Source organism: Saimiri boliviensis, chromosome 21, assembly GCF_048565385.1.
Source record: "Saimiri boliviensis isolate mSaiBol1 chromosome 21, mSaiBol1.pri, whole genome shotgun sequence".
NCBI lineage: Eukaryota > Metazoa > Chordata > Mammalia > Primates > Cebidae > Saimiri > Saimiri boliviensis.
In genome coordinates this window covers 5,141,176-5,156,984 of record NC_133469.1, presented here as the reverse complement: position 1 = coordinate 5,156,984, position 15,809 = coordinate 5,141,176, and the positions used below count along the sequence as shown (strand labels likewise).

At 54.9% G+C, this 15,809-nt stretch overlaps 1 protein-coding gene and 1 non-coding gene across 5 annotated transcripts in view; one reads left to right on the top strand and one right to left on the bottom strand.

The window, feature by feature from the left end:
* The window catches only part of CELSR1 (cadherin EGF LAG seven-pass G-type receptor 1), a 175,339-nt gene that overhangs the window by 79,151 nt on the left and 80,379 nt on the right, over positions 1 to 15,809 (top strand). For all 4 annotated transcript variants that reach the window (XM_039463280.2, XM_039463281.2, XM_039463279.2 and 1 more), the window contains exon 3: positions 13,649 to 13,871. In XM_039463280.2, coding sequence (XP_039319214.2) covers positions 13,649 to 13,871 — 223 coding nt within the window. The remainder of the gene's footprint in view (positions 1 to 13,648; positions 13,872 to 15,809) is intronic.
* LOC120361512 (U6 spliceosomal RNA) lies at positions 2,623 to 2,726 on the bottom strand. The gene has a single exon (XR_005577696.1). It is a non-coding gene; the product is annotated as a U6 spliceosomal RNA (small nuclear RNA).

Sequence of the window (15,809 nt, the reverse complement as noted above, 5' to 3'; positions counted from 1 at the left end):
ATTGCACTTGCTCACTCGTCCCTGCATGCGTCTCCTGTGGCCGCTGGGACATTTCCACACACGAGGGACCTAACGCAGCACGGATTCATTCTTGCTGTTCTGGAGGGCAGGAGCCCGCAGTCAGGGCCTGGGCCGGGCTGCTCCACCCGCCCAGCTGCCTCGGCCCCTCGGGCCTTCCTCCCCCACTCCGACCCCTGCTTCCACCTCGGCAGCACCTTCTGTCTCTCCGCCTCCCGCCTCCCTCTTATAAGGTTCCTGGTGATGACTTTGGGCCACATTGTCCTCCGGGATGACCTGACCGCCCCGTGTCAAGATCCTCAGTCACACCTGCAGAGTCCCTTAGGTCATGTGAGGTCGCACATCCTTCGCTTTCAGAGACGAGGGTGTGGACACCGTTCCAGGTCCGTTATCTTGCTGACCACAATGCTGGCATTCAGTCGGCACCTGGTAAATATTTACCAAAGGCATGAGTAGCGAGCAACCTTCACCTTCGGTGCTGTGGTGGGGGCCTGGCCATGACCTGGACCCAGGGCTGCCGGGAGCTGCTGGGGAGTCGAAATTGAGCCTCTGCCATGAGAGCAGTGACCCAGATGACCACGGGGGAGAGTGTTCTCTGCTATCCGGTCCCCTGCCGGCCACTACTTTCAAGCCTTCTCTGGTGTGGACAGACAAAGCCGCCTCTGTCCTGCTCCTGGGGGCTGGGGGCCAGGTTAATTGCGCACCTAAGGCCTGCCAGGGCTGGGTGTGGTGGGGCTGCGCTTATCAGATGGAGCTGGCTGGGCATAATGGGGGTAGACTTCGTATTCGTGAGGGCGGTTCCTTCCCCCCAACTCCTAGTGATGAATTAAGAATTCACGCTGGCTTGTTCGGGACATTGATCTGTCCCAGGACACTTCTGTCCCGGCCCCCACTGTGTGCAGGGGAATTTGAAGCGTTGGGGTGCTAAGCAGCCTTTCTCCATGATGAGTGGGGCTTTCACTAGCATTCCAGCTGAGCCCGGGATGCTGCTGTTCACACTTGGCTCTCATCCCTGTGTGCTGATAACACGCTGGGCACGCCCCTTCCAGCCCTGCTGTGCTCAGCTGCCTGGCTTACATTTGCCAGTTGTTTTTCTGTGCCCAGCAGGAGCGTGGCCAGTCCCTGCCCCACATCCAGGACCCCAGTCTGCCTCCCTCCAAGGTGTGGCGGGGCCGGCCCTCTCCCTACCAGCAGGAGCCAAGTGCACAGTGGGGTACCAGGCGGCGTGGAACCCTCTCCCCTGGGTTCAGGACCCAGGCCCATCTCATGCCATGTCCCACCTCACCCTACTCTCTGTGGACCAGGCTGTTTCCAGGCTGTGCCCACCCCCATGGTCGCTGGAGAAAAGCAACTACCCTCACACCTATAATCCCAGCCCTTTGGGAGGCCGAGGTGGGCGGATCATGAGGTCAGGAGATTGAGACCATCCTGGCCAACATGGTGAAACCCTGGCTCTACTGAAAAATAACATTAAAACATTAGCTGGGCATAGTGGTGCATGTGTGTAATCCCAGCGACTCAGGAGGCTGAGGCAGGAGAATCGTCTGAACCAGGAGGTGGAGTTGGCAGTGAGCTGAGATCGCACCACTGCACTCCAGCCTGGCAACAGAGCAAGACTCTGTCTGAAAAAAAAAAAAAAAGGAGGCAACTACTGAGGCCTGGAGGGCACGGGGAGCCCTGCCTGTCCCACCGTGGCGCTGTCTTCCCAGCATGTGCTGGGCCTGAGGGCAGCATGAAGGCTGTGTCCCCCACCCCAGGACCCAGGAGTGTTGGCTTGGCCCCGGCTGCTCTGCATAGGACCCACCACCAGTCTGCCTCATCTCGGATCCTGAAGGCCTCCTGAGCTCGCACCAGTGTCCTCTGAGGAGTGCCCATCCCCTAGCTTGGAAGGACCCTGGCTTTGTTTTGAGGGGTTTGGAGGTGCCTTGCAGGGGGAGCCGAGATGGGATTCTGAACTCCAGGGTGGTGCTGGGGCCACAGGGACACTCATGGCCTGGTCGTCAGCAGGGCTGACCGCCCCGTAAGTGCCAGCTGTGTGTACCCCAGGTGACAAGGACCAGGTGTGGTGGTATCCAGAGCCCTGGGGTTGCCCTCCCCACCAGTCTTGGCAACCAGGACTTTCAGAGTCTACTTGGGCCCAGGAGACGCTGTGTTCCTTTGGTAGGTCCTCAGGCTGATATCTTCAAGGTGCCACAAAAGCCCAGGGAATAAGGGGTGTTTGATCTCTGGTGGCTCCAGGTCTATGTGGGCTCTGGGAGATACTGGGAGGTTTCAAGGTGCTGCTTCCTCGGGGGATTGACCCCAGAAAAGGGTTCCTGCTGACTCTCTCTGGTTTCCTCGGTGTGCTCTGGGCCTCGTTCTCTAGAGCTGCTGTGATAAGTGATCACAAACCAGGGCGCTGAAAACAACAGCCATGCCTTCCCTCAGTTCTGCAGCTGGAAGCCCCAAATCGAGGTGTCGCCAGGGCCAGCCTCGCTTCCCGGAGGCTCTGGGAGGAGCCCCCTTGCCCCCCCAGTGCCTGGAGGCTGCAGGCCTTGGCTTGTGGCTGCCTGGTTCCAGGCTCTGCCTCCCTCTGTGCGGCCTTTCTTCTTGTTTCTTTTTTTTTTTAATATGGAATGCTTCACGAATTTGCATGGCATCCTTGCGCAGGGGCCATGCTAATCTCTGTATCGTTCCAATTTTAGTATATGTGCTGCCGAAGCGAGCACCCTTTCTTCTTGTTTCTAAGCTCCCTCCGCACTCATTTTACGCGAATTCATGTTGTGATTGCACGGAGCCCACCTGCTCGTCGGATCTCCTCATCTCAGGATTCTTGACTTCATCGTTAAGGGCTGGCCATGCAGAGACCAGCCCTGGACAACGCGCTTCTGCAGCGCCAGGCACTTTCTCCATATAAGTAACATTCCCTCTTTTGTCACATAAGGTAACATTCCCAGGGTGTAGGAATCACGACGTGGGCACATCCTTTTGGGGGCCACCATGTAACCCCACCACAGGGTGGGTTATTTGCTAGGCTTGTCCCATCATGTGTGTCACGGAGAGGGAGGTTGTAGGGAGCCCCTCCTCTGAAAGGCCGGGTCCGCGAGTGTGATTCCAGGCTGGGGTCGCCTGGGCCCGCCGGGCCTGTGTTGCTGGTGCTACAAGCACCGGGAGGCAGTCAAACGTGCACCCGTCCCTCGGGTTTGGCAGGGTTTCCAGCCCCCGCATGTAGGTGACTCCTGTAAGAGTCACTGCAACCCAGTGGATCAGTGGGAATCATTTTTCTTTGCTGCTGGAATGCGTTTATTATTTTTTTTTTAATGGGTGTGTCTGGAGATCTGAGAATTTGCTTCAAAGACACGAATGAAGTCATGCAGAGAAGGCCAGCCCTGGACAAGCCGCTTCTGCAGCGCCGGGCTCACCTGGTCTCCCCCTTCCCAGCTCCCTCCTTGGGGAGTGGGGGTCTGGGCCTTCCCACCAAGGCCTTTCCTGGTAGCCTTGCCAGGTGGGGTAGGGCTGCCTGTAGGTGTGACTCAGGAGGGATTCCAGGTGCAGAGCATGTCACCAGGAGGTGAGAAAGTCAAACAAAGCATGAAAACCAGGGGCAGGCGTGGATGCTCACAGACTGTGGTTCCAGCACTTCTGGGTGGGAGGCAGGGAGGAGGAGAGGGCATGGGACAGGGAGCGGCGAGCGGAGGAGGCCTCCAGTCTCAGGAAGGCAGTGAGGAACAGGGACCAGTAATAGTAACCTCGCCTTTGTGCAGACGCATAGCTCACAGCTGTTCCAAATGAGGAATGCTCCCAGCCAAGAGAGGCAGAAATCCCTTCCTCAGGGGATGGATTTATAGCTGGGGAAACTGAGGCACCAGCCAGGATCTTGCTCAGGAAACCTCTGTCTCGACAGCGGTGCCGTGGGGGTTTGGAACGGGGTACTGAGGCCCCTGCAATCCTGTCCCCCGGGTGGCCCCTCCTATAGGGACATTTCGGAAGGGGCACCTGTCCAGGGAGGGCAGTGAGGTGGACTCATTCTCTGGACCCACTAAGGTGGATGCCGACTTAATTCCACTCCCACCCATGCAGCTGTGTGAGCTAGCACAAGTCACTGCCCTGAGCCTTCGTGCGCTCATCTGACCAGCCGGGTGCTGAGGCCGGCCTCGCAGGGCGGGTCATGTTGATGACGATGCTCACCTCTGGAGGAGGTTGCTGGGAGAGTGCTTCTCATGTCCTCGTCCCCAAATGTGGACCTGGGAATAGCCAGAGTCAGAGAGCGCCATGTGGCCCTGCCCTTTCTGTCTGTCCCTCCGTCTCTCTGTCGGCCTGCCCGGCAGGGCTGGCTTACTAGCACGTCGCCCTCTGCAGCTCTGTTGCTGGGCAGGGGCCCCAGTGGCTGGGGCCTCTGCTGGGCTGGCTTCTTCCTGGAGCTGCTTGCCACAGGGGTTCCGCGGTCCCCGGGAAGAGGAAGGTGCTGACTGGCCGTGGACTGCTGTACCTGCTCCTCAGGCTACAGCCCCCTGGGCTTCTCTGCGCAGCTCCTGTGCCTAGCGGGGCCTCGCTGGTGTGACACCGTCCTGTTTCGGAACAGGAGAGAGCGAGGGCTTTGGCTCCACTGCTCTGCGGTGGGAACCAATGTGCGTGCGTGTGGGTGTGAGCGCATGAGCCATGTATGTTCGAGGCTAGAGGTACTTTCTCAGGTTTGGTTGGAATCTGGTGGGGTGTAAAGGGCTTGGCCAGGAGCCCCCGCAGTGCCCACCCTCTCTGATCGTGACCGGACTTTGATGGCTGTTCTGCCTGAATTCTGCTGCCTGACCGTCTTCTCCCCTGAACCTTAATGCCAGCAGCCCTTCAAAGCTTCTCGCTCCACTTTTCCATCCGTTGTAAGGCTCTTCATGTCTTTTTGGTTTTTTCTGAACATCTGATATTTTTACCTAGATGGAAACTCCCTGTGGGCAGGGATCTGTTTTGTTCACTCTTAAAACCCCAGTGCCTAAAGATGGCCCAGGCCAGGCAGGTTTATAGATGGATGAGTGGGTGGAAGGGCGGGTGGGCACGTGATTGCAGATGAGTGGGTGGAAGGATGGATAGATGGATGAACGATAGGATCGTTGGATGGGTGGGTTGATGCATGAGGGGTTGGATGGATGGAGGTGTGACGGGTGGGTGATGGATGCTGGGTAGGTGGGTGGATGAATAATGCATCGTTGGATGGATTCGTAGGTGAGTAAATGGATGCATGGAAGGGTGGAGGGTGGGTGAATGAGTGGCTGGGTGGTTATATGGAAGGATGGGTAGATGAGTGAATGGAAGAACAGATGGGCAAATCCATGCGCTGTTTTATAATTTCCGACATACCCTTTTCTTCGTAGAAACGCTGTCACGTTCTTTGCCCCTTGCCTTTGTGCTTTCTCTAGTAGCGAAGTTCCTGACCTGAGACACGCTGCTGCGTTGTGTCTCAAGACTGTGCCTTCTGCATCCTCACGTCCAGTGTTAGGACTGAGCTCTTTGATGGGGCTTCGAGTTGGTTTCAGGTTTTGTGCGTTTGCGTGAAACTACCTGACTTTGAAATTGTCTCGCGTTCCTGTTCCCGGCCCTTCCACTCCTTGTTCTGTCTTCTTGTGTTTCTTGTTGATCTTTAATCCTGTATAAACTGAGGCTTCAAAGTGCTTGAGTTTTACCGTTGCGCCCTTTGGAAATTCTAGTTTTTCTGATTCAAAGCACTTTGCTGTTTCTTAGGACCAGAAAGGAACTGTCTTTTTATTTAAGAACCTAAGTGGTCAATCTTTACATGCGTCCTCCACTCCTGGGACACGTTCCTAGCCCTCCCGAAGCTCCGGAGGTTCTCTGCCTGCTGTGCCCCTCTCTGGGTGCACCCTGGGACCCTCTCTCCTTCCGGCTTCTGGAGCAGCCCCCCCGGGGCAAGTTCTGGAGCCCTTGAGCCAGGGGTTCACATCAGCATCCCCTTGTGTGGGACCTCTGCTCCACCTCCATGCCCTGTCTTCCCTGGGCCTGTGCCTGGCCCCCTGCCAGAGCTTCCATGTAATGACTCGGAGCCCCTCTGGACACCCCATTTCTTGTTCACAGACCAGGGGCACACCCAGCACCTGGCCCTGCCTGCGGCAGGTGGGCTGTTTGCCGAAGCCCTGTGAAGCTAGGGCTTTTATGGGAGCCCCTCAGGCTGAGGGTTGGTGGCTCTGGTGCTGGGGTCTCTGGGCAGGCAGGGAGGGCAGTGAACCAGCCCCAAGCCTGGTGTGGGACAAGTGCCCAGTGGCGGGGCAGGTGCGTGAGGCCATGAGGGCTGGAGGGGCCTTGGCTCCTGGGAGCTTTTACTTTGTAGTTAATAATGCTTTTCTGGCCTGTAATTCCAGCACTTTGGGAGGCCAAGGGAAGCAGATCACCTGAGGTCAGAAGTTCGAGAAGAGCCTGGCCAACATGGTGAAACTCTGTCTTTACTAAAAATACAAAAATTAGCTAAGTGTGGTGGTGGGTGCCTGTAATCCCATCTACTCAGGAGGCTGAGGCAGGAGAATCGCTTGAACCTGGGAAGCAGAGTTTGTGATAAGCCGAGATTGCGCCATTGCACTCCAGCCTGGGCGACAGAGTGAGACTTCATCTCTATTGGAAAAAAAACATGCTTTTCTGTATGGGACTCCACATCTACAGCCATAACCAGGAAGCTGAGCCCTGTGTCCCTCCTATGGGGAGAGGGGGAGCTTGTGGGGTGCTGCACGCGTGAGTGGGCACAGCAGTCAGTTTGCCCAGGTAGACTCTATCCTTGGTGTGGGAGGTGAGGCTGCCATTGTAATGCGGTATGCACAGTACAGGGGAATTCTCCCCAGATTTCAATGACTCGGCAAGCCTTTGATTCCAAGCAGAATCCTAGGGTGTCAAGGGAACACCAAATTTATTTTGAATGAGAATTCTTAGGAAAGGAAAGATAAATTCTGATAGTGAGTGTATCTGAGAACATCGATTTTTTAAAAAAGAGAATGTCTTCTAAAAGCTGTATTAGAAAATACGCAGAGCTAAAAGATACACAGCTCACAGCATTTGACCCGAATTATTTACCTTTAGATGATTTTTAGCGTGAAAAACTATCATATCACATCTGTCTTCAATGGAGTGGTGGTGGGAGGTTTACAAATGCAGCTAATTCGGGATTCCCCCTGAGGACTGGTGGGGAGCAGCCCCTCCCAATACCTTGTTTCAACAGCACTGCAATCACTCGTGCTAACAACCAGCCCCTCCAGCTGCCTGTAAACAGTACTCTATGCCACTCACACTTTCCTTAACTTATCTTCTGAGCAGTGCTCTGCTGCAAATGCTTAACCACCGACCCCGGGGGGATCCTGAATTGGCCATGTTTGTAAACACTCTCACCATGGCTGGCGGTGCTGGGAGTCAGCCCTAAGAAACCCAGAGACGGTCTTCTCAGGCTGGTCCGGTTCATCCAAAACCCAGTTACTCGCAGTTCTTGTAGCCCTTTATTTAAAAAAAAAAAAAATTTTTTTAACTATAAAACTATAAAATTTTAACTATAAAACTATAAAATTAATTCATTACATCAACAGCTTTCCTGCGCAATTTGAATCAAATACATGAATTATGTGGTTTGTGACTTCATGGGTTAAGTGCTTGGCTTGGAACTGGGGAAATCCTGGCATTCCATGACTTTGTTTCACTTTGCAGCGTTTGTCAGTACCTGCTGCGGAGGGGACCTGGCTTTCCCCAGGCAACCTTCCTGGCCAGGTGCTCAGCGTATGCCCTGCACACACCAGCATGTTTTGGGCACTCACTGTGTGCCTGCCAGCCTCGGACTGGCCCCAAACAGACCCTGTCACTGCCCGCACAGAGCTGGGGAGAGAAACACTCGAGGGAACGGTCATACAGGCAGGGCTGGATATGGAGCTGCTGGGGCGCTTGCTAGAGTGGAGAGATTTGGGGTCCATGAGAGCCCCCAAGGGTGCCCTGAGCAGGCAGGCGGGCCAAGCTTCACGAGTGGGGAGTGCCCAAGGCAGAGGACGGGCCTGGTGAGGGACTTGGGTGGCCTCCAGGCACTGGAAAGCCATGTGCAGGGACCAGGAGAGAGGATGTCTCTCACTGGCTGACAGATGTGACCGCCTGCCGAGTACGCACAGGGCCATGAGTAGTGAGTGACCTGGGAGGAGAGAGGCAGCGGGGCCAGCACAGGCCAGTGAGTGTGGTGTGGAGGGAGCTGGGCTCCTGGCTGGGGCTGGGCCACCATGCCCGGCTGTTTTTTGTATTTTTAGTAGAGACGGGGTTTCGCCATGTTAGCCAGGCTGGTCTCGAACTCCTGACCTCAGGGGATCTGCCTGCTTCTGCCTCCCAAAGTGCTGGGATTACAGGCATGAGCCACTGCACCCGGCCTGGTGTCTTTAATAAGAGGAAGAAGAGTGAGATTTGATGGCCTTGTGAGAACAAACCAGAGACTGGAGGGAGACAGCCACAAGCCAGGGATGCCAGGAGCCACCAGAAACTGGGAGAGGCAGGAGGGACCCACCCCGAAGCCTCCAGAGGGAGCTGGGCCCTGCTGATCCCTTGATTTCTAGCTCCTGGCCTGCACACTGTGAGGATGGATTTCTGCAGTTCTAAGCCTCCAGTTTGGGGTCATCTGTTTCAGCAGCCACGGGAAACGTATATAAGCTACTTTCTGAAAATGAAAACAAACAAAAAACTAAGCAAACACAACATCTAATTAAAAAAGCAAAGCAAACCATCAACTCCATGGAGATTCATCTCATTGGAAACATACTGAAAGGAGCAAGACCCTTCAGGCGAGGGACTAACTTCTGTGCTTGGGTTCGCTGCGTTCCCACGGGCGTTAGCAGCCGCCTGTTGATCTCCAGTCCCTGCACAGGTGCCTCCCTCGGGGGGCAGGACTTGTGTCTGTCACCCCCCCTTTCACGGGGCAGCCTGAGGATGCTGGGGGCCACTGGAAATTAAATTTGGAAGCAGGAAGGGCTGGGCACAGTGGCTCAAACCTGTAATCCCAGCACTTTGGGAGTCTGAGGTGGGCAGATCACGAGGTCAAGAGATCGAGACCATCCTGACCAACATGGTGAAACCCTGTCTCTACTAAAAATACAAAAATTAGCTGGGCATGGTGGCGCATGCCTGTAATCCCAGCTACTCAGGAGGCTGAGGCAGGAGAGTTGCTTGAACCTGGCAGGCGGAGGTTGCAGTGAGCCAAGATAACACCATTGCACTCCAGCCCAGGCAACAGAGCAAGACTCTGTCTCAAAAAAAAAAAAAAAAAAAAAAAAAAAAAAAAAAAAAAAAGGAAGCAGGTATGCCACTATGCGAGTTCAAATTCAAACCTTCCAGATACAGACAAAGCGCTGTCTTCACTCAGGGCTGGGCCGCCTTTCCTGGCCTTTTAGAGAAAATCCCAGGCTGCAGGTGAGAAGCCGAGCCTTCCAGCCCTCAGATGAGGGGAGTGTGAGTTCCGACCCAGGGCAGGTTGGACCGGGAAGCTGAGTGGGGGTTGAGGGCCTGGGCTTCACTTTCCTCTGGGAGAGCTTGAGCCCCAGGCCCAGCCTGAGTTCTTAGTACCCGGAACCAGGCAGAGGCGGGTGTGGGAAGGGCAGGGCTGGGCCCCACCGGCCCCTTTGTTTGCCGTCCCGGTTGGGTGAGTACACCCATCCCCTCACAGCGGCTTTGTTATTCCAGAGTGTGCTGTGCTTGGCCACTGGCTGGAACTTGGAAAGCAAACACTCCCAGATGTCACATATTTTAAAAGTAGAAACAAGATCATTTGAAGTATGAAAGGGAGGAGAAATACACCTTAAGCTTCACGCCTCCTGTGAACGCACAGGATTTATAAAGGCCAGCCGCCCACCTGGACAGGTGGCCGTGAGCACTGGCTCGCACGCGTGAGTGTGCAGTGGGCGTGCAAGTATGCACCTGTGTGTGACAGGACGTGAGGTGTGTCAACCTGTGTGTATGTGTGAGCACTGGTGTGAACAGATGCTGTACTGGAACGAGCACAGAAAGTTAATACCAAGACAAAAGTATGCTAAATTATATGGATACGTGTGTACATGTGGGAGACATTGTGAGTGTACATGTGTGAATAAGGTCAGGAGTTTGAAACCAGGAGTTCGAGAAACCCCGTCTCTACTGAAAATACAAAATTAGCCGGGCATGCTGGCACATGTCTGTAATTTCAGCTACTCGGGAGGCTGAGGCAGGAGAATCGCTTGAACTCAGGAGGCGGAGGTTGTGGTGAGCCGAGTTCGCGCCATTGCACTCCAACCTGGACAATAAGAGCAAAACTCCGTCTCAAAAAAAAAAAAAAAAGCATTGTGCATATGTATGTGCAAGCATGTGTGTGCACATAGCCCGCCTGCAGGGTGGCGGAGTGCGGCACCTGTGATGGGCTAACCCCCAGTAGTGGGGAGTGGTGGGAGATTCGCCTCCGCTGGTGGTGGGAGCCTGGACGGGGGTCTAGGGCTGCCTCCTCTCCGGCTGCTTTACCTCTGAGTGAGGTGGGAAGCCTCTCTGTTCTCATTTCCCTGGGGGCAGCCCCTGCCAGTGCGTTAACAGGTGGGTGGGATCCTGCCCTGACTCCTGGGGTGGAGGAGAAAGCACCCCCTGGCCTGTGCCTGGTTCTGACCTGGGCGTCAGCTCTGCTGCCTGCAGGCCCTTGGAGTTACTGGCGTGGAGGCTGTGCAGGTTCAGGAAATTCAGCAAAAGGTCAGCGATTTCAGCCCTGCTCGTTTTTGAGACGGCTCCATGCTGGAGTCTGGAGTCACCTTGGCTTAGCCAGTTACATGTGATTAGGTGTTACCTGGTCTTGAAGACAGGGAGATGGCTGGGGGAGGCAGAGGGAGAACTGGATCCTTCAGAAGCACCATTCACTTCTGATGACTGTTCCCCTCCTTAGAAATCAGCTACATTTGTTCCTTAAAAGCTCATTCAAAGCATTCCCTTGGGGGCTTGCTTTCCTAAAACTAAGGACTGAACTCTGCAATCAGCAGTGGCGGAGGCTGGCCTCCCTGAGAAACAGACTCCAGGCCCCAGCTTAGGAGGCAGTAGGTGTTGAGGGTTTCAGGAGCTACGCCTGGGGGCAGTAAGGAGCCCGGGCCTGGGCAGGACGAGGCCAGCTGCCCAGCGGGTAGACCAGGCCTTGGGCACCCCACGGTGTGCTGCAGAGCTGGGACGGCCCCTCAGGGGTGGCCTGCGTGGGGCCGTCTGATGGTCAATGTGTCCACGCGTGGGGGCTGCCCCAGTGAAGATGGTGAAACAGGGCCAGGAGGTAGAATCTGAGCGCAGGGTCTCAGCTAGAAGCCATCAGCAATCCACACCCCAGAGCCCAGTCTTGGAGGGGAATGGTGGGGGTATACCTCAGCACCCACCCTTGATAGCACCTGGTTCCTTTTTTAGTTTTAAAAGTAGGTGTTAGAGTTTAACGGTCAGTGTCTAGTCTTTTAAATGTGCCAGTTGCCTCATACGTACCCGCTGTGGACAGAATTGCGCCCCCACAAATGTTTGCATTGAAGCCCTCTCCCCCAGCAATGTGACGGTATCTGGAGATGGGCCCTTTAGGAGGCACTTAGGTTCAGATGGGTTCCGCCAAGGAGGGTGGCTCCCTCAAGACCAGGAGTTCGAGACCAGCCTGACCAACATGGGAAACCCCCGTCTCTACTAAAAAGAAAAATTAGCTGAGTATGGTGGCGTGCACCTGTAATCCCGGCTACTTGGGAGGCTGAGGCAGGAGAATCACTTGAACCCAGGAGGGAGAGGTTGCAGTGAGCTGAGACTGTGCCACTGCACTCCAGCCTGGGCAAAGAGTGAGACTCTGTCTCAAAAGACCCAAAAAGGTCATTTGTGGGCCGGGTAGTGGCTCACACTTGTAATCCCAGCATTTTGGGAGGCCCAGGCAGGTGGATCATTTAAGGCCAGGAGTTTGAGACCAGACTGGCCAACATGGTGAAAACTGTCTCTACTAAAAATACAAAAATTAGCCAGGCATGGTGGCTCATGGATTGGATGAGGGAGATGCAGATTGCAGTGAGCTGATATCACACCACTGCACTCCAGCCTGGGTGACAGAGTAAGACTCTGTCTCCAAAAAAAGTGTCACTCGTGTGTGACGTTTGACTCGGCAGTGTTAAGAGATTTTCTCCAGAGAGTCTTAAAGCACACCAAGGTTTCTATAGGAGGATGTTGTCTGGAAAGTCACTTGCCCTTAAAGGAATTGTAAATGGCCCACATGCCCGTGGGTTGGATGTGAGCCATGCATGTTTAGACGTGGTCCTCTGATGGAATACTGCCATTTGAGATGGAGTTTTGCTCTGTTGCCTAAGCTGGAGTGCAGTGGTGCAATCTCGGCTCACTGCAGGGTCCGCTTCCCGAGTCCCAGCAGCTCTCCTGCCTCAGCCTTCCAAGTAGCTGGGATTACAGGCACACGCCACCACGCCTGACTAATTTTTGTATTTTTAGTAGAGACGGGTTTCCCCATGTTTGCCAGGCTGGTCCCAAACTCCTGATCTCGGGTGATCCACCCGCCGTGGCCTCCCAAAGTGCTGGGATTACAGGCGGGAGCCACGGCGCCTGGCCCCTGCCATGCTTTTTGCAGTTTTGTTTGTTTGTTTAGTATGTGAATCTAATATTTTAAAAAATGCATTCATTTAAAACTCTGTAACTGGGAGAGAATGTTGTTGGAAATTTTCTGGTCATTGGAAGCCCCTGAAGGTCTGAGAGGAGACTCCGGCCAGTGTTCACCACACAAGCCAGAGAAGGCAGCATGGGCTGCGTGGGTTGCAGGCCACTGTCCCCATCTGGGGGTGGGAGTGTCACCGGCCACACCTCTGGAAGCATGGTGAACATGAGACTGCCCACCCAGCAGATGAGGTTCTGAGCACTCATGGTCTGAGGCGCCGATGGGGAGGGGACAAAGGCAGTGTGCTCTGGGCCACCCTGCTGGTTTCTCCAGGAAAGCTTCCAGAACCTTCCTGTCACAGAGGAGTTTAAACTCTGGGGAGGACATCAGAGCAGGGTGGTGCCTGCCCTTCAGGAGCTCACAGGCTGGTGGGCGAGACGGGCAAGATTAGAACCGAGCTGGAACCCAGGGGTGACCAGACAGTGTGAGGGGTCTGCGTGTGGGGTGGGAGGGCGGGCGGCAGGCAGGGCAGGCGGACTGCTCAGAAGTGGCCTTTGGGCCATGTGATGGTGGCATGCTCCGAATCTCCGACGAGGCTCCCTGCATTCTGCCATCACATGGGCACAGGCGTGGGGAGGGACGTGAGGCCCTCTGGTCTGTTTCTGGCACGCCCCTCGGAAGAGTCCAGCTCAGCCCGCAGGGTGCTCACAACGGGGTTGGAGGCGGGGAAGGGCCCGTTGCTGCATTTTCTTTGACCCCAGGGAGTGCTTTTTGGAACCCCCTCTGCATCGGCCACCATCCTTGGCTTGCCCACCGGAAGCTGGGTGCAGCCAACTCTGGGACAGCTCTGGGCAAGTCCCCAAGAGCTGGGGGGTTTCTGTTCATGTCACAGCCCTGACCTGGAGTCAGTCGGGTTTTCTTTCAGCAGCTGACTCTGTGGCTGGGGTGTGCCCGGGGTCCTCGAGGGGCCCCGGGGGCTCTTCCCTGGCTGCTCGGTAACCTCGTCTCTGGCGTCTTCCTCTCACCCCCCAGGAGAGCGCTGCGAGGTGGATGCCCGCTCAGGCCGCTGTGCCAACGGTGTGTGTAAGAACGGTGGCACGTGTGTGAACCTGCTCATCGGTGGCTTCCACTGCGTGTGCCCCCCTGGCGAGTACGAGAGGCCCTACTGCGAGGTCACCACCCGGAGCTTCCCACCCCGGTCCTTTGTCACCTTCCGGGGCCTGAGACAGCGCTTTCACTTCACCGTCTCCCTCACGTGAGTGTGCCTCCCGCCCCATCACACAGGCCCCTTTAGGAAAGGGGCGAGCTGTCTCCTTGCTCCCATCCTTCCAGATCGTGATGTCTGTGTCCTCCACGTGTGGCCTTTGACCGTTGGACACCTCCAGGCCAAGCGTGGTGGCTCACACCTGTAATCCCAGGTGGGTGGATCACCTGAGGTCAGGAGTTCAAGACCAGCCCGGCCAACATAATGAAACCTCCATCTCTACTAAAAATACAAAATTAGGCCGAGTGTGGTGGCTCACGCCTAAAATCCCAGCACTTTGGGAGGCCAGGGTGGGCAGATCTCAAACCAGATCATGAGTTTGAGACCAGCCTGGCCAACGTCGTGAACCTCCGTCTCTACTAAAAATAAAAAAATTAGCTGGGTGTGGTGGCATGCGCCGGTAGTCCCACCTACTCGGGAGGTTGAGGCAGGTGAATTGCTTGAACCCTGGAGGTGCAGGTTGCCATGAGCTGAGATTGTGCCACTGCATTCCAGCCTGGGCAACAGAGTGAGACTCTGTCTAAAAAAAATTAATAAAATACAAAATTAGCTGGGCATGGTGGTGCACGCCTGTAATCCCAGCTCCTTGGGAGGCTGAGGCAGGAGAATCACTTGAACCAGGAGGCGGGGGTGGCAGTGAGCTGACATCGCACCATTGCACTCCAGCCTGGGCAAGAAGAGCAAAACCTCTTCTCTCGCGTGGTGGTGGGTGCCTGTAATCCTAGCTACTCGGGAGGTGGAGGTTGCAGTGAGCTGAGATCACACCACTGCACTCCAGCCGGCCGACAGAGTGAGACTCCCGTCTCAAAAAAAAAAAAAAAAAAAGTTAGAACAATTTATATATAGTAGCTTTTCATATTGTGGGGGTGCATGTGAAATTTTGATAACCTTATACAATATATAGTGATTAAATCAGGGTAATTGGAAATTCATTACCTCAAACATTCCTGTATTCTTTGTATTGGTAACACTGCAACTTTTTTATTCTAGTTTTCTGGAAATACGCAATAAATTATTGTTAACTCTATGTTCCCAACCATGCTATTGAATACTAGAATGTATTCCTAGCCAGGCACAGTGGCTCACACCTGTGATCCCAGCGCTTTGGGAGGCCGAGGTGGGTGGATCTCCTGAAGTTGGGAGTCAAAGACCAGCCTGGCCAACATAGTGAAATTCTGTCTCTACTAAAAGTTCAAAATTGAGCCGGCTGTGGTGGTGGGCACCTGTAATCCCAGCTACTCAGGAGGCTGAGATAAGAGAGTCATTTGAATCCAGAAGGTGGAGGTTGCAGTGAGCTGAGATCATGCCACATGCCCTGGGCAACAGGGACTCCGTGTCTCAAAGCAACAACAACACAATTTTATTTCTACCGTGTCTTTGTTTGTACCCCTTAACACGCTGCTCTTCAGCCCTTGCCTGCGCCCTTCCCAGCTTCTGGTGCCCAGCACCCTCCTCTCCACCTCCAATAATGTTTAATTAAATGTGTGCACAAGAGAATGCCATGCTGCTGCTTGGCAGATTTTGCATTTGTGACATTATTGTGCTGGACAGCCATTTATGAACTATATTGGACGGTGGCTGAACAATCAGAGCTGATGCTAAATCACTGAGGGTTTTGTAGGGAATGCCTTTAAAAGCAAAATCACAAGATGCCTCCCAAGCTTCCAGGGCAGTTCCACTTCAGGAGCAGTGGGGCTGCGGGCGGGGCGGGGCCCTCTTGAGCCTCTGAGAGCCGCCTCGAGGGGCCGGATTGGGGGGTGCCTCGCTGCTTTTGTTTCAGGTGGGTTCTTTCACGGCCCCTTCTCCTCTTTCTCGTTTCTCTTTGCCAAGTGCCCGGGGACCCAAGTGGGCCCCGGGCTCCGTTCCCAGCTGCCTATCATCCCCCCCAGCTCTTTGTTCGAAATTTCCTCCCACTTTCCCCGGGCCCCC